Source organism: Cucurbita pepo, chromosome 11, assembly GCF_057944985.1.
Source record: "Cucurbita pepo subsp. pepo isolate OVF chromosome 11, ASM5794498v1, whole genome shotgun sequence".
NCBI classification, from domain to species: Eukaryota; Viridiplantae; Streptophyta; class Magnoliopsida; order Cucurbitales; family Cucurbitaceae; genus Cucurbita; species Cucurbita pepo.
The window spans coordinates 16,782,686-16,801,616 of record NC_141808.1 but is presented as its reverse complement, the minus strand read 5'-3'; the positions used below and the strand labels follow the sequence as shown (position 1 = coordinate 16,801,616).

General features: G+C 33.4%; 2 protein-coding genes across 4 annotated transcripts; both read left to right on the top strand.

Moving 5' to 3' along the window:
* The first annotated feature begins 4,250 nt into the window (after positions 1-4,250).
* Positions 4,251-7,359, top strand: LOC111805827 (glucan endo-1,3-beta-glucosidase 8). 2 transcript variants are annotated; one of them, XM_023691069.2, is made up of 3 exons: positions 4,508-4,623; positions 4,722-4,807; positions 6,196-7,359. In XM_023691069.2, exons 1-3 carry the CDS (start codon positions 4,615-4,617, stop codon positions 7,325-7,327), a joined length of 1,227 nt encoding a protein of 408 aa, XP_023546837.2. In that variant the 5' UTR covers positions 4,508-4,614; the 3' UTR covers positions 7,328-7,359. The 2 variants fall into 2 exon arrangements, with proteins under 2 accessions (XP_023546836.2, XP_023546837.2); XM_023691068.2 differs by having other exon boundaries at positions 4,251-4,807.
* A 4,335-nt stretch (positions 7,360-11,694) lies between these two features.
* Positions 11,695-15,552, top strand: LOC111806062 (palmitoyl-acyl carrier protein thioesterase, chloroplastic). 2 transcript variants are annotated; one of them, XM_023691409.2, is made up of 8 exons: positions 11,695-11,927; positions 12,537-13,031; positions 13,143-13,276; positions 13,631-13,744; positions 14,105-14,276; positions 14,374-14,442; positions 14,549-14,859; positions 15,234-15,552. In XM_023691409.2, the coding sequence occupies exons 2-7, from the start codon at positions 12,543-12,545 to the stop codon at positions 14,819-14,821; spliced, it is 1,251 nt and encodes a 416-aa protein (XP_023547177.2). In that variant the 5' UTR covers positions 11,695-11,927; positions 12,537-12,542; the 3' UTR covers positions 14,822-14,859; positions 15,234-15,552. The 2 variants fall into 2 exon arrangements, with proteins under 2 accessions (XP_023547177.2, XP_086984548.1); XM_087128422.1 differs by lacking the exon at positions 15,234-15,552 and adding an exon at positions 15,065-15,201.
* The last annotated feature ends 3,379 nt before the right edge of the window (positions 15,553-18,931 follow it).

The following is an 18,931-nucleotide window of genomic DNA, read 5'->3' as shown; positions in this document are numbered from 1 at the left end:
TTGTAATAATTTAGTTTTTGCGGTAATAAACGTTCTAATTTTTAATTGTTACAGATATTACATTATTACATACTAAAATTATCCTAAAATAATAGCGATTAAATTAAAATAAATGATTAAATAAGTTTTATTTTTTTAAAAAAATATCAATAAACATTGAAAATTTATCCGTATTTTGATGGATATTTTACTTCACAAAATTTCCGTTAGAGAGAGCAAATGGTTCGGAATACTCCCAAAACGACGTCGTGTAATCCAGAAGAGGACTACTAGTATTAGCTTAAACCTTAGTCTTCACGCAGTCTCCGGCGACAGTTCGCTTGCATCTGAAGCTGTGGGCCCTAAGAATCCCGAGGGACGTTTGTAAGGCCGCCATTAAAACACTGAACAGTTCTTTCTTCATTTTCCAGCTGAAGTAGATTGTTCTTGTTCAACATTTTACAGCTGCTTAATTGATCATGTGATTATGAACCTCCCCCCTTCTGCCTTTCATTTTCTTGGTACCAGTGGGCTTTTTCTTTTGAATTTCATTTCTATTATTCCTGTTTCTCTTACCATATTTCTCGTAATTGTGAGATCCCGCGTTGATTGGAGAGGAAAACGAAACATTTCTTATAAGAGTGCAAACTTCTCCCTACCATGTTTTAAAACTTTGAGGTGAAGCTGGGAAGCTCAAAGAGGACAATATCTACTAGCGGTTACAAATGGTATCAAAGCCAGATGTGCCAGTGAGGATGCTGGCCCTCAAATGGGGTGGATTGTGAGATCCTCATACCGGTTGGAGAGGGGAACGAAGTCATTCCTTATAAGAGTGTAGAAACCTCTCCTGTTCAAACCCGCTTTAAAACTTTGAGGGAAAGTCCAAAGAAGGGAAAGCCCAAAGAAACAATTCTCCTTAACAGACCTGCTTTAAAACTTTGAGGGAAAGTCTAAACAAGGGAAAGCTCATATTTTGGATGTCTTATTTCCTTCCTTCCAAATGGAATTATTTATTCTAAGTTCTGTAGTCTTTCTCCCTTTCTTCATGGATACCAATGGCTCGGTTTTTTTCGAGGCGTAATAGCCAAAGTCTACCCGCTATCATATATTGTCCTTTTCGGGCTTAGGCTTTCTCTTTTGAGCTTCCTCTCATTCTCCTCTTCAACTGAAGGTGGATCTCACAATCCATCCATCGTCGAGGTCCAGCGTCCTCATTGAAACTTGTTCCTCTCTTCAATCGATGTGGGATCTCACAATTCACTCCCCTTTGGAGTCCAGCGTCCTCGCTGACACACCGCCCAGTGTCCACCTCCCTTCGGGGCTCAGTGCTCTCGCTGACACACTGCCATGTGTCTTGGTTTGATACCATTTGTTACAACCCAAACTCGTTGTTGTTGATGATTATTGGAAGTGGGTCCCACGTTGGCTAATTTAGGAAATGATTATGAGTTTATAAGTGAGGAATACTATCTTTATTCGTACGAGACATTTTGGGGAAGCCTAAAGCAAAGCCATGAGAGCTTATGCTCAAAGTGGACAATATCATACCATTGTAGTGATTCGTGATTCCTAACAGTTGCTAGCAGATATTGTTTTCTTTAGACTTTTCCTTTCGGGCTTCCCTTCAAGGTTTTTAAAACAGGTCTGTTAGAGATAGGCTTCCACACCCTTACAAAGAATGCTTCGTTCTCCTCCTCAACCGATGTGGGATCTCACAATCCACCTACTTTCGGACATTCTCCTCTCCAATCGATGTAGAATTTCTACGAAGGTCTTTTATCTTTTTCCACTCAATTATCTTACTTTTTTATGTATCCGTGACTATAATTTGTTCAGTTTAATTACATTTACGGGCTCAATCAAGAGGAAGTACTGGAAGGGCTCCCTCCCTGGATTCACTCTTATTGCTTCATGCCACCAAACAAAAATCGAACATTTTATTATTTCGGTATGTTTACGGTTCAGATTGTTGGGAGTAAATCCCACATTGACTAATTTAAGAAAGGATCATGAGTTTATAAGTAAAGGAATACATGTTCATTGGTATGAGACCTGAGTCGTGATTCCTAATATTTACGCCACACATAACATCATACCAAGCTATTATATTCGTTTTTCTGATTCGCTCATGCAAGAATTTCTTAGTTCTCACGTCGTCGTCTCTTAGATATAGAAGCTAGACCTATAATACGATAGGCCAGCACTTAGATGTTCTGGTTTCAAAGGTGAGATCGGCTTTAGATGTTCTGGTTTCAAATATTTCGATTTAATTCCATTAGTAATAACTTAACTTTGTACAAAAACCAATTATATTCGACAAAATGAGCTTGTCATGTTTTCTTTTCGAACATCAACTTTAGTCAACTATCTCGAGAGACTTTCAACTTTTCTACAGAGAACCTCTCTTTCTAGCTAACTCGTGGAAAAACAAAATGAGCTTGTCATGTTTTCTTTTCGAGCATCAACTTTAGTCAACCATCTCGAGAGACTTTCAACTTTTCTACAGAGAACCTCTCTTTCTAGCTAACTCGTGGAAAAACAATATTATTTATTTATTATTATTATTATTTTGGTAATAAATGGAAAAATAAAAAGTGGTTTTATTAATAACTTTTTGAGAAGATAACACCATTTTTTTTCCTTTTATAAAGAGATAAACTTTGGGAAAAAGAGCAATAGAGATTAGAAGAAAAAAAAAAAAAAAAAAAAAAAAAAACATTACACATAGACTTGGGCTGGAAAGTTGCCTATTTAGTGCTTTCTTTTTCAACCCTTCTTCGTAAAGTAGTAAATCAAATTTCATATATATATATATATATATATATATATATATATATATATATATATATTGGAAACCATGTTACTCGATAATCATCGAGCATATAAAAATAAAAGTTGATACACTGATTTTGTGACGCCCGAATATAATATATGAATGAACCGAGACTACATTCAAATGAAAAAGATCATAAGAATATGATGATGATCATAGTAACTCTAAATTTTGATCAGATTCTCGAGGAACCGACATTAAAAACTTCAAATATTCTCAACATAATTTAATAATTTCTTAGTAAGTAAATGAATTAAAGTTTAAAAATTTAAATTTAAAAAATAATTTATTATAATGAAAAAAGAGTGAATTATGATTGGTTGATTTTCTTTTAAATGTATAATTGAATTAAAAAAGGATATGATATGGAAATAAAATGTGATAAATATTCCTAAGATTCCACCACTTATGTAATCAACAATTAATTTATTTCTGGCATTACCTAAAAATCTACACCTTTATTTATTTCCACTTTGTAAACAGCTTTTTTGAGTCCCTTTCAGACATATATAATTTTTTTAAAAAAATAAAAACCCACAAAAAATATATATATTATGACTTTTCTAAAAATTTAAATATTTCTGGGTGGAATTTGAGAGATTAAGGCTCTAAAAACATTTTTATATTCGACCTTAAATAATATTTTTGAGCCACAAATACGACTTTAAAAGAAGCAAAAATCACAGTTGGCAACAATGTATCTAGTTGACGATGTGAAGTTGTGGTGTAAATAATCACGAAATTAGATTATTTACCTCAGTTGGAGAGGAGAACGAAATATTCTTTATAAGCGTATGAAAACCACTCCCTAATAGACGTGTTTTAAAATCATGAGGCTAAAAGCGATACGTACAGAGCTAAAGCGGACATTATTGACTTTCTCATCGAAATTTGGAGAAAAAAAAATTAAACTTATAAGTGTTAGACGAACACAACTCTCCACAATGGTATGATATTGTCTACTTTGATCATAAACTCTCGTGGCTTTACTTTGAGCTTCCCCAAAAGGCCTCATACCAGTGGAGTTAGTATTACTCACTTATAAACCCATGATCATTCCCTAAATTAGCCGATATGGGACCTTCATCATCCGACAATAAGTACTAATTTCACCCTTCAAAATTTAAAAACTACAAAATAATAATAATAATAATAATAATAATAATAAATAAATAAATAAATACAAGATAAAATTTAACTAAATACAAGAAATAAACATAAATTTAAAAAGGAAATTGTGTTTTTTTATTATTTATTTTAATTTATACGTATCTGATTTTTTTATATATATATATATATATATATATATATATATATATATATATATATATATATTTGTAGGAAGCAGCTCACGAACAAAAAGTGGCATTAACTGAATAACTGAATTAAGTAACGATTTATGTATTTATTTATTTATTTATTTATTTCATTCCTTCTTTTTCTCTGTGAGGCTCCAATTTTTTTTCCCTTCCTCATGAAGCTCTTCTAAATCCAACTCCAACCAACACTCCATTTCCAGAGTCCTCTGGTTTCTTACTCCTTCCTTCTCGATTCCATCTTTATCAAAAACATTCCGATTCAAAGATTCGAGCCAATCAGAGATCGAATCGGCAAAAAAAGAGGAAAAAAAAGAAGAACAATGTCGGAATCTGTGTTACGATTCCACAGAAATTGGATATTCAGAGCTTTGATTTTGTTGTTGTTGACGGTTGTTCCAAATGGATTTAGTGTTGGAGTGAACTGGGGAACTATGGCTACTCACCAGCTTCCTCCAGAGAAAGTTGTTAAAATGCTTCAAGAAAATGGGTTTCGTAAGTTGAAGCTTTTTGAAGCTGAGGATCGGATTTTGGAAGCCCTAATTGGGACTGATATTGAGGTTATGTTGGCTATTCCTAATTCAATGTTGCAGGTTATGAGTGAAGATCCTGAGGCTGCAGCTCTTTGGGTGGATTCTAATGTTACTGCTTACACTTATCATGGTGGTGTTAAAATCAAGTTGAGTATTGATTTACTTTGGTTTTTGTTCTTCGTTTTTTTGTGCTCGTAAGGTGTTCGATGAAATTCCCACTTCATGTTTCTCTGTTTTGAATGTGTTCTTTTCAAGCCTGGCTTTGAAACTTCACATGAAATCTTTAGAAAGCGATTGAATTAGCCAAAAATAAGTTTAGGTCATCTTTTGTTTTAGTTGGTTTGATCGATCACTTCATGAGGAAGGATTTTTGATCATTTGGTCATTGTTTTTCTTTTTTTTTCATGAGAAAGTGACGTTAGATTTCAAAACTATGGAAAGTAACCAAATGCCACTCTCAAATGATGGTCATTCATTGGACCGTTCTTGGGTGTTGCATATGTAATAGCCCGAGCTCACCGCTAGCAGATATTGTCCTCTTTGGGTTTTCCCTTTCAGGCTTCCCCCAAGCTCACTTCTAGCGGATATTGTACTATTTGAGCTTTTTCTCCATTTCAAGCTTCCCATAGCAGATATACTTTCTCTTTCGGGCTTCCCCTCAAGGTTTTTAAAACGCGTCTGCTAGTGAGAAGTTTCTACACCGTTATAAAGAATGCTTCGTTACCCTCTCCAACCGATGTGGGATCTCACAATAATCCACCCCCTTCGAGGCCCAATATCCTCGCTGGCACTCGTTCCCCACTCAAATCGATGTGAGATCTCATAATCCACCCCTCTTCGGAGCTCAGCGTCCTTGTTGGCACACCACTCGGTGCCTGACTTTGATACTATTTGTAACAGCCCAAGCCCACCGTTAGCAGATATTGTCCTCTTTGGATTCTCCCTTTCGGGCTTTCCCTCAAAGTTTTTAAAACACATCTGCTAGGGAGAGGTTTCCACACTCCTATCAAGAATGTTTTGTTCCTCTCTCCAACCGACGTGGGATCTCACAATAATCCACTCCTTTGGGGCCTAGCGTCCTCTCCACACCATTATAAAGCATATTTCGTTCCCCTCTCTAACCGATGTGGGATCTCACAATTATCCACCCCCTTCGGGGCCTAACGTCCTCTCCACACCGTTATAAAAAATGTTTCATTCCTCTCTCCAACCGATGAGGGATCTCACAATTATCCACCCCTTTCGGGGCCTAACGTCCTTTCCACACCCTTATAAAGAATGTTTCGTTCCTCTCTCCAACCAATTTGGAAACTCACAATAATCCACCCCTTCAGGGCCCACCATCCTCATTGGCACTCGTTCCTCTCTCCAATCGATGTGGGATCTCGTAGCAACCTTCTAGACCGAAAGAATTGAAATTTGTTAATGCATTTTTAGAAGTTTAAGAACCCGAGTTTACGAATGTGAAGTTAGCTTAACAAGCATATTGGTTCTCTCTGTCTCCTATAAACTTCATTGGAAACTGATTTTGCAGGTATGTTGCTGTAGGCAATGAGCCCTTTCTTAAGTCCTACAACGGCATCTATCTTCAATCAACGTTACCTGCCCTGAGGAATATCCAGCAAGCCTTAAACGATGCAGGACTTGGATCAAAGGTCAAAGCTACTATTCCTTTCAATGCTGATACTTACAATTCCCCGGACTCAAACCCGGTTCCATCTGCAGGCGATTTTCGGCCAGACGTCCGAGACTTAACAATCGAGATCCTACACTTCCTATCCATAAACAATGCACCATTCACAGTCAACATCTACCCCTTCCTCTCCCTATATGGCAATGACTACTTCCCCATCGACTTCGCCTTCTTTGATGGAACATACAAGTCCATGAAAGACGGAGATCTAACATACACAAACGTGTTCGATGCAAATTTCGACACTCTCGTTTCAGCTCTAACAAAAGCAGGATACCCCAACATGAAAATCATAGTAGGAGAAGTCGGCTGGCCAACCGACGGCGACAAACACGCCAATATCCAAAACGCAAAACGATTCAACCAGGGATTATTGAGGCATGCTCTAAGTGGGGAGGGAACCCCAGCAAGGGTAGGCATAATTGACATCTATCTCTTCAGCTTAATCGATGAAAATGCCAAGAGCATAGAGCCAGGGAGCTTTGAAAGGCATTGGGGAATATTCGAGTTCGATGGTAAGCCAAAATATGAGCTAGATCTGTCTGGTATAGAAGCCCAAAAGGGGCTGATAGCAGTAGAGGGAGTGAGATATATGGTGAAAAGATGGTGTGTTTTGAACCCAAATGTGAAGGATTGGGAAGGCTTGGCTTATAGTGTTGATTATGCTTGTAGCCTATCAGATTGCACTGCTTTGGAGTATGGATCTTCTTGCAATCAGCTAAGTGCAGAAGGGAATGCCTCTTATGCGTTTAATATGTACTATCAAATGAACAGCCAGAAGAGCTGGAACTGTGATTTTTCTGGTATGGCTGTGGTGACTCAAGAGGATCCTTCTTATGGCAGCTGCCAGTTCCCTGTTATGATTGATTATACCTTTTCTTCTTCTTCTTCTTCTTCTTCTTCTTCTTCTTCATTTCTGGATCTTCTGGTTGCAGGTTTCATGGGATTTCTGGTGTTTTTGTTTCTGGATTGATTCATAATGGATTTGAGAATGATTTTTGTGAATTTGGGAAAGAGAAGTATAAGTTAAGATTGAAGCTGTTCATCATGTTTTCTTTTTTTTTTTTTTTTTTTTTTTTTTTTTTTTTTTTTCATGATCTGATGAAATTTGCGTTGGATGCTCGTGAAAATTTGTTTCTATACACGAGCCTTCTATGTCTACGTAGATATAACATCACTACGTGTTTCTCGTTCAAGTTGGAATTTTTCGTTTAAACAGTGAATGAAGAGGAAGTGGGAGATATCCCTACTCGTCTCAAGTTACTTTTATACGTAGTATATTATATTTTTAGTTATGAAATATTATTTGATTTAGTTCTAAATAATATATATGGTCCGTTTTGGCTCGTTACGTATGACCGTCAATCTCATAACTTTCCGCGCTATTGTAAATGTAATCTTTTAACCTTTTTTAGTTTCAAAGGTATTTTTTTTAGATTTTTTTTTTTTTTTTTTTTTTTTTTTTTTTTTTTTTTTTTTAAGTTTAAGGTATTATTGAAGCTCTCGGAAGTTTAACATTTTATTTATTTATAAATTTTATTTGAGCTCAAGAAGCTTCTAGTTGTACCCGTCGAACTCTTTCGGATAAGCAATATTAAACTGTCAAAGTTGTTGGTTTGCTTTCAATATTAAACCGTGAAATTTGCGTTGGATGCTCATGAAAATTTGTTTCTATACACGAGTCTTCTATGTCTACATAGATATAACTGTTGGATGATGGAAGTCCCACATCGACTAATTTAGGGAATGATCATGGGTTTATAAGTGAGGAATGCTAACTCTATTGGTATGAGGTCTTTTGGGGAAACCCAAAGCAAAGCCATGAGAGCTTATGCTCAAAGTGGACAATATCATACCATTGTGGAGAGTCGTGTTCGTCTAACAATAACATCACTACGTGTTTCTCGTTCAAGTTGGAATTTTTCGTTTAAACAATGAATGAAGAGGAAGTGGGAGATATCCCCGTCTCGCCTCACATTACTTTTGTTCATAATATATTACATTTTTATTTATGAAATATTATTTGATTTAGTTCTAAATAATATATATGGTCCGTTTTAGCTCATTTGACCGTCAACTTCATGACTTTCCTATGTATTTTTTTTTTTAACCTTTTTTAGTTTAAGATATTTTTAAATTTTTTAAATTTTTTTTCTTTTAAAAGTTTAAAGAAATATTATTTGATTTAGTTCTAAATAATATATATGGTCCGTTTTAGCTCATTTGACCGTCAACTTCGTGACTTTCCTATGTATTTTTTTTTTTAACCTTTTTTAGTTTAAAAGATATTTTTAAATTTTTTAAATTTTTTTTCTTTTAAAAGTTTAAAGGTATTATTGAAACTTTCGAAAGTTTCGCCTTTTATTTATATATAAATTTTATTTGAGTTCGAGAGGCTTCTAGTTGTACCCGTCGAACTCTTTCGGATAAGCCGTATTAAACCGTCGAAGTTGTTAGTTTGCTTTTAATGCAGATAATAATAATAATAAATAAATAAAATAAAAGGTTCACCTCAAAATTCACATTCATAATATATGGTATGAAACTTAGATATGACCAATAATATTTATGGTGCCGAATTGTTAGATTTATAAAATATAATGGATTTATTGCTTCCATGAGTATACCATAATTAATTAATACAAAACTCGATTTTTTTTAAATATTTTACTTTACATTTTCAATGTTCCATTAATATAATAAATAATAAATAAATAATTATTTTTAAAAAACAATCCTCAATTTAATTTTTTTTAGTATAAAATGCTAAGTTCACTCTAACATTTTTAAAATAATTTCATTGGCTAATTTAATTTATGAAATATTTTACTCCTCAAACCAATTTCTTGATGGAACGTTTATTTTTAATTAATTTTCAAGGAATAAAATGTTAATTAAAAAAAAAAAAAAAAAAAAAAAAAAACTTCAACCATCATTATTTCTCAGTTTTGTTTTTTTGTAAATAAAAAATAAAATGAATTAAATAGGAAAGTTCTCGACGACCTAACTTAATCAACCGCTCTTAAATTAAAAAAAAAAAATCATAAAAACATTTCATAATTATTACAAAAAAAAAAAAAAAAAAAAAATCATAATTAACACGTCTACGTCACACCAAATTATTTAGCTTAACTAGTCTAAAGGAAAAAATTGATACCTAAACCTAAAATATATATGCTGTTTACATCACCGTGTTATGTTTTGGTGGCGTTGGTAGAATTTTATTTAGGGGGTGGATTGTGAGATCTCACATCGATTGGAAATGGGAACGAAACATTTCTTGTAAACGTGTGGAAACCTCTCCCTAATAGACATGTTCCAAAACTGTGAGCCTAACGAGAATACGTAACGAGTCAAAACGGACACTTATTGCTACACAATTGTCCGCTTTGGACCATTACACAATTACTGCTAAACGATGCTCATGTTGCCTCGTACATATAATACTCGAATAAAGGAAGGGTATAGGACTGTGACTGTGATGTCCCACATTGGTTGTGGAGGAGAACAAACCACCATTTATAAGGGTGTGGAAACCTTCTACTAGCATATGCGTTTTAAAGCCTTGAGGGCAAGCCCGAAAGGGAAAGTTCAAAGAGGACAATATCTGCTAGCCGTGGATCTGGGTCATTACAAATGGTATCAGAGCCAGACACCGAACGATGTGCCAGCCTTCTCGTTGTTCCTCGAAGGGGAGTAGACACGAGGCGGTGTGCCAGTAAGGACGCTGGGCCCCAAAGGGGGGTGGATTTGGGGGTGGTTCCACATCGATTGGAGGAAGGAAAGAGTGTAGACACGAGGCGGTGTGCCAGTAAGGACGCTGGGCCTCAAAGGGGGGTGGATTTGGGGGTGGTTCCACATCGATTGGAGGAAGGAAAGAGTGCCAGCGAGGACACTGGGCCCCGAAGGGGGGTGGATTGTGATGTCCCACATTGGTTGAGGAGAAGAACAAACCACCATTCATAATGATGATCCCCTAGCAGATGCGTTTTAAAGCCTTGAGGGCGAGCCCAAAAAGGAAAACTCAAAGAGGACAATATGGATCTGGGTCGTTACAGTGACAAGTGCACGTAATTCGATAGATATTTATAAATTTAATTTTAAAAAATAAAAAGCTAGACGGGTAGCGGATGAGGTTTTAATTATTTGAATTCTAAATAATATTTCAATACGTAATGTATTCCATTGATAGCGACTTTATCTATATGTATATGTATTTTTGCATGCATTAAAATTCTACTATAGTTAGGCTATTGTCACTCCTAAGAATATAGCTCACGGTTAATGTATATTTAATGTGATTTAATGGGAATTTATTACTTTAAGAGATACGTGAAAAGTAACTTTGAAAATTTATCCATAGTAACAAATATAATTTCATATAAATTAATATAGATTATATTAATTTAAGCATAATTTAACTAAATAGCAAATTAATAAAAATAAAAATTTCTAAAATTTTTAATAATTTTTTTTTAATTTAAAAAAAGTTTAAGAATGCTCTTAATTTGAAAAATGAAACTAAATTATTAAATTTTAAGATTTTGATTGTTATTTACTTTAATATCTGATTATTTTAAAAAAAATTTAATGGTAACCAAATACCTATTTTGTCCTTCAACTTTCATAAAATTATAAGATTTTTAGCGGTAATAATTAAATTAATATAAATTTGAAATAAAAGAATAATATTACTCCAACTTTAATGGATTAAACTATTTTTAACTAAATTATTATAAATAGAGATGTCCACATGGCAGGATAGAGATCGGGAAGCGTTTCCCATCCCTGTCCCTATTCCCACCTCTTATTTCAATATCTATTTCTGCAAAAAAAAATATATATTTATTTTTTACGATGATCATTTGTAAGGATCGAGTTCCAGTAAAAAAACATTCATATATATATTTTTAAAAATATATTAATTAAATAATTTTTAATAGATAATTCTCATTATATATATTTATATAGAAAGTGAGCAAGGCGGACGCTAATCGGGAGATATCTCTCTACACTCCTTTATCTATTCTCAATTTATTCACTGAACGTTAAATACAGTTCTCTAATCATAAATTAAAATTAATTTTTTTTTATAATTTTATTCGAATTTTCTAGTATATATATATAATAAAATGTCAATACAAAATTAATATTGTAATAAAGAAAAAAAAAATCCAAGTCTCGAACGATAAATGCGAGCAATAATTCAAGTTGAGCAGGTTGTAAGAAAAGGACGAGAAGGGCAAAATGGTAAATAATGGAAAAGAGGTGGCTGAATTTGGAAATTTGAAAGAAAAGGCGGGACCGGGACAGGTGGTTCCTATAAATTTCGGGCAGGGACTGGGATCTCTCATTCGTTTCCGCATTGTTCTTCCTCTTTCTGTCTCTCTTGTGTTGTAATCGAATATCGAGGGGTAAAGATTGCAAACCCTAAAAATCGACGAGGAACAAGGGTTTATTGATCTGTAATGACGCTGTAGCCATTTTGCTGCACTTTTCTGTTGCTGTGGATTTGGATTCTTCCGCCATCGTTACGAATCCTATTCGTTTCAGCATTTTCTTGTGTGTTCAAGGTATGCATTCGTTGTTGTATTCTCTTTTGAGATTGGCGTTTTATGTTGTTGCGGGAGGAAAGTTTGGTTTGAATCAGAGAATGTGAGGGATGTAGTGTTCATTTTGTTTGGGAGAATTGGAACTTGATATATTCTGGAATTATGATGTTGTCCTGGGACTTTTGGTTTTTGAGTTGAACTTATTCCATTTGTCTACTAATTTTTGGTTGTGTCTTTTCATTATATTGCGGAATAACTTCACATTCGTCGTTCTGGAAACTGTTTTCTTGCTGTCGACGTGTTTATGCGTAGTTTCGCATTTCTCGGTTGTAAGTACATTCGTCGTTTTGGAATGATTTTTGCTTGCTGTTGGCCGTTTATTGGAGCCGTCCAATCACAAGGACCTTTAATTATTCGGTCAAGAATTTTGCTACACTTCAATCGTTAATTTTGCTTTCCATTTCTTCAATTCCTATCTAATTAGGTGCTAGTTTCACTTGATATGCACTCTATATCTTAAAGAATCTGTTATTTGCTTCCCGTTGTTCTTAATCTTTCACTGATTAGCAGCAAATCTTTCGTTCAAGCTTTTTATTGATATACTGAAGTGTTTGATTTTGTTTTTTGAAGGTCATCATGGTAGCAACTGCTGCTACATCCGCGTTTTATCCTATTTCTTCTTCGTCTTCGTCTTCTGACCCTAAAGTAAAGAACACCAAAATTGGAGGTGGCTCTGGGAATTTGGGGGGGTTCAAGTCTAAATCTGTGTCTTCTGGAAGTCTTCGGGTGAAGACTAATGCCCAAGCCCCTTCCAAAGTAACTGGAAGCTCAACTGGCTTCAAGGCTGGGGATGACTTCATATCATCTCACCCACGAACTTTTATTAATCAGCTGCCTGACTGGAGCATGCTCCTTGCTGCTATTACTACTATCTTTTTAGCAGCTGAGAAGCAATGGATGATGCTCGACTGGAAACCTAGACGGCCGGACATGCTTATAGATCCGTTTGGTTTGGGAAGGATCGTTCAGGATGGTTTTGTGTATACCCAAAATTTCTCTATTAGATCCTACGAAATTGGTGCTGATCGTACAGCTTCTATAGAGACTTTAATGAATCATTTACAGGTACAATTAGCTTGTTGCCTTCTTGTGTTTTTATGAATAGCTATTAGCTGTAATTCTATGTATGCTTATGAAATGGAGATAAGTTATTCCAGTCGATGACATTGTGTGCAGGAAACTGCCCTTAATCATGTTAAGACTGTTGGGCTACTTGGAGATGGATTTGGTTCTACGCCAGAAATGTGCAAAAAGAACCTGATATGGGTAGTTACCAAGATGCAGATTATGGTAGACCGTTACCCTACTTGGTAAATTTAAGTTCTTCCATATAATGTATACGCTTCTAAAGATTGATTCAATATGTCTCTAGTGATTTTACTTGGGTGCACGATAACAGAATTGAGTTAAATGCAATAGTTTACGTTTGTTTTATCCCCTTAAGTAACATTTCTAGTATGGCACTGTTCCTGTCAACTATGTAACCTATTCATCTCTCTTTCACCTTCCAAAATTAAGTGATAAAAAAAGCATTGAACTGTTCACAGTCTAACAAGTCACTGAAATGGCCTTCAATTTACATTTTTCTTTTTGAGGTGGAAGTTTTTGGAGCCTGGCTGTGTGTCTTCTGCCTTAGACGACTTTTGCTTTCTTCTTTTATACAGGGGTGATACTGTTCAAGTAGACACTTGGGTCAGTGCTTCTGGAAGGAATGGCATGCGCCGTGATTGGCTCGTGTATGATTGCAAAACTGGAGACAATTTAACAAGAGCCTCCAGGTTGGTTACTTCACCCCATTCTGATGAAAATGTGGTATCATCTTTCATCATGCCTGTTGTGAACTTTTTTTCTCAACCCATGAATTATAAAATTTACCAGCTGCGGTTGAACCCATGATTGAGGAATTCAGGTTATAGGTTATGAAAGTTCTTGAATAGCTTGTGAATTTCTAATGTGTGTTTCATAAAGAATAGAAACAAATTTCGGTAAACTACATAGACTTTTTTTTCAATCTTAATTCTAATTGATCTTTGCATTGAGATTGTGGATTATGGTTGCAATCAATTTTCTACTATCAAGCCATTTTACATTTAGTGACCATAATTTACTGATATTGTCTTGTAATTTGCAATGTGAAGTACCTGGGTTATGATGAATAAACAGACAAGAAAGTTATCAAAGATTCCTGAGGAAGTGAGGAGAGAAATAGAGCCTAACTTTATGAATACTGCTCCTGTTATCGAAGACGATGGCAGGAGACTTTCAAAAATCGATGACGATACAGCTGATTACGTTCGAATGGGTTTGACTGTAAGTTGTTTCTTTTAACTTACCGGATCTCTCTGTGTGTTTCATTGTTACTGTTAAAATTTGGTTCAATAATGTCGACATTTCCATACTACTGCAGCCTAAGTGGAGTGATTTAGATGTCAACCAGCATGTTAACAATGTGAAGTACATTGGGTGGATTCTGGAGGTACACAAAACTAACCTTTCCATTCCTTCTCATCTATTACTAGTGTTATCTTCTAAAGCTTGGTTATATATCTCTTCGATTGTTAAATTATACTGGTCGTCAACAGAGCGCCCCGCCACCGATATTAGAGAGTCATGAACTTTCATCCATCACGTTGGAATACCGGAGGGAATGTGGGAGGGACAGTGTGCTGCAGTCCCTCACTGCTGCCACTGGCACGGACAGTGCAACTTCGTCAACTGCTGGTGTCGTTAACTACAATCACTTGCTTCGGTTCAATGATGGGACCGAGGTTGTGAGAGGAAGAACACAGTGGCGACCCAAATTTGGCAACAAATTTACCATCCTAGACCATATTTCAGCCGACCATGGAATTTAAGCTGCCTCGCTAGACCTCTCAACAGACCACAATCCATGGTTTGTGCAAAATTCTGCTTTTAATCCTTACATATACATACATACATACATATACATACATACATATATATATATATATATATATATATATATATATATATATATACATACATACACGCACACACACACAAAAGAAGGGGGAAAAAGGTTTGATTTAATTGTGTAATTAGCCCTAATGTGTATTAATTTTCCCACTTGTCCCCAGAAGGCTAACTTTATATAATGTGGGTGTTGCTCAGCCTGGCCGGTTGCTATACAATCAATGTATACCTACTGCCGGCTGACTGTCTCAGAGCAGGTTGGAAAATATATATTTGTTTGAAATTGATTATATTTTTTTTTTATATATTTTTTTTTTTTATTTTTACTTTCAGGGGATGGGATGGGATCAGGTCGGGTTCGGGTTCTTCTTGGAGAAGTTTTCGTTTCTACTGGAATTAATGAGACGAGTCTTAAGATATATAAATATTTCGACTTACTGTTTAGTCTTTAAATTTAATGTAATTATTGAAACCTTATACTTTTAAGATTAACCACCCTTATATTTCTTAAATTTTTATTACAATATATATTGTATGTCATTAGTGAACTATAAAAGAAAAATGAGACAACAATTAGTTTGAATCAATTTGAGTTTTGAGACCGTGACGACCAACTTTATTAAAAAAAAAAAAAAAAAAAAAAAAAAAACAATTGTTTTTATTTTTAATTTATTATTTAAATGTTTTTATTAATTATATCCAGTTGCGTTTGTGGGAATGGGAAAAGTAGGGAGTCCTTATCAAATAAAAGGGAAAAAGAAAAAGGGTTGATTTGTGTAAATTCAACATCACTTTGTAAAAGCAATTTGGTCAAATTAAGACGAAATATTGCATTAATAATTGGCCTAAATTCAATGGAATCCTAGGCTTTATTGTACCTTAATATATTTTTTTAATAAACTTTTTGGGCATATTAAAATTATGTTTTAATTTTTTCCTAAATTAAATTATACTATTTTTTTAATTATTTTTTAACGTTGAAATTTGTTCAAAAAATATATTTGGAGGTTGGAGACAAAGTGACATTTAATTTCGTTAAAAAATTAGTTTAAATATAAGTCTAAGACAACAATTAAAATTTTACTTTTATAAGACATAAAATTAAAAAAATTTAAAAATTTAATAAACATTTTATAAATTTTATAAACATGTCCGAGCAATTAAAATAGTCGGAATATTTCCTTTTTCAAATTAATCACTTCACTGGAGAGAACTCGAGACATGAGCGATCGACCTACCTCATTTTTACATTGGTTTACCCGTTTCATTTTGATGGGTAGGTGCTTGGAAATAAAACAAAGATGAGGGACCCAAATGAAAATAAAGGGGAAATGGGGGGCACATTGTCAATAAAACAAATAGAATATGATCATTCACTCTTTGTTTGTTTGGGTATGTTCCTCCGAAGTTTCCCTTTGTCATTTCACACCATATTTCTCCTCTCTTTTAGTTTCGTTTTACCCGAGATTGAATCACCTGATTTATCATTTACAGACGTTGGATAATACTTTGTTTTGTTCGACGACAATTTAAGATAATACTTTCATAGAGTTAAGAACGAGGTTCAAACTGTCGAAGATATTACGGTTGTGGATATATACAATCGCAACGAGAAAATAAGGGAAGGAGATGATTAACAATAGATAAGAGTGTTTGTCGGTTGAGTTGAGTCGGGTCGTGACATTTTTTAAACTCAACCATAATTTTTTTTTTGTTGGGTTAGTTCAAGTTGTTCACGTTATTTATTCAAATTTTTATTTTTAATAAAACTAAAATGTTAGTTCATAAAACCATTTAATTAATATTTAAATTATTTATAATAAAAAAAATATTTATGAAATTAAATAAATATAAAATAAATATATTTATATATAATTGTAGAGAGCAAAAATATATATTTTAAAAATTAACGTAAATTTAAATTGGTTTAGTTTAACGGAATCTGTGAATTAACTCAATTTATAAAAATTTCATTTATTTGAAGTTAATTAAACTCAAAAAGTTCAGGACCATCGAGTTTTTTGGACACCCGTAAAAAACGTTGCAACTTTTTCAAAAATTGTTGAACTTATGGATAGATAAGAGATGACGTGACAGACTAAAACATCTCGACAAAACGACTCTATCATAACTACTCGTTTCTTGATCATCACATTGACATAATCAACGTTCCGATTCATTCACGTAAGCTAACATTCAAAGAACCGAACTCTTAATTTGTATAAACGGATATAAATAATCGAAGAAAAAATAACATTTACTTCATTATTTTAGTTAGGCGCTACCAACCTTTGGTTGAGACTCTTCACCTACAGGTTGGTTTTCTATTATTACATATATATATATATATATATATATATATATATATATATATATATATATAATTTATTAATTAGACCTAAACTCCAACCATTATATATTAATAACCAAATGTTTTTGGTAGAGATTTGAGCGATTTAAGTAAAATGGTAATTAATTGACTTTTATGTCTTTTTTATTTTATTTTAATATTTAATATTTAATAGCATATGGTAAGTAAAATAGCATAATTATTTAATATGTATGGTATTTTTTTCGATGTTTGAACAAAATAAAATTTTAATTTTAATAAAAAAAGTTGATATTAAAGGAAAACGATGTTAGACGCACGCCCGACATCATTTTAACCTTTCTAGTAATACATTACCCAGATGATTTTTTTTACCTTTTTTCGCTCGAACTTCTAACTTTATAGGTCCGAGAAATAAAACAAAATTATTAAAAAAAAAAAAGCAAAAATTTGGGTAAAAAGAAAACAAGAACAAAGCTACTTTAGAATTAAGATTTGACTTTGAAATCACCTTTAATTGGGTTTTAACCATGCTTGTAATTATAACTTAGCATTATTAATGCCATTATCATTGAATTGGTAATCATAGTTAAATCTCGAGTTAGATTGTGAGATCCCACATCGGTTGGAGAGCAGAACAAAGCGTTCATAAGGGTGTGGAAATCTCTCACTAGTAGACAGCGTTTTAAAACGGTGAGACTAACGACAATACGTAAACGGGCCAAAACAGACAATATTTACTAGTGGTGGGTTTGATAAGAGCCAATGTGCCAGTGAGGAGAGAAGAACGAAACATTTTCTTATAAGTGTAGAAATCTCTCCAGAAGCGTTTTAAAACGGTGAGGCTGGATACTATATGTAACGAGTTAGTAGAGTTGTGTTATAACTCTATTTTTAGGTTGATCGAGTTGACCCAACAACAAAAAAATGTTGACCCGAGAACCGACTCCAATTTTTTATTTTTTAAAAAATTCAACCCAACCAAAAAAAACTCTCCATTAATCCATACAAACAAAGAGGACAAAATAATAATAATAATAATAATCCAGCAATTATTTTTAATTATTATTTAAAAATAATTAAACTAGCTTTTATATCCATGGAGGAAAATTCCCAATTAGATCTAAATTAATACAACTCAACCAACACAGTCACAGAATATTCTGACTTCAATTTTTCATAAAATGGGACCATCTGATTCCTTTATTTATTATTATTTATAACCTTATATAATTTTCTTTTACCTAAATTACATTATTAATTACATTATTAATTATTTAAAAAATAATTATATTCTTTCAAAAATTTTTAATTCATATTTACGAGATCCACGTTATAAAAAAACCAAACATTCTAGATGCGTTTTAAAATCATGAGACTGATGATATCGGACCAAAATAAACAAAATCTATTAGCAATAAACTTGAGAACAGTTACAAATGGTAGAATATATTTAACAGACTAAAGCTAATAATATCTTATATTTATATTATTTTTTTGGACGTAAATCTTGACCAAAATTTGTCAATTTTTTCATTTAATATTAGAAAGAATTTATAATTAAGGATAATTTTGTAATGTAATTTTTAAAAGAGGATAATTATTTTTAAAAATAAATTCCAAATTATATAAGTTATTTATTTATTTATTTATTTATTAATTTTATAATTTAGGATTTATTTTTCTAAAATTTTTGGGAGTG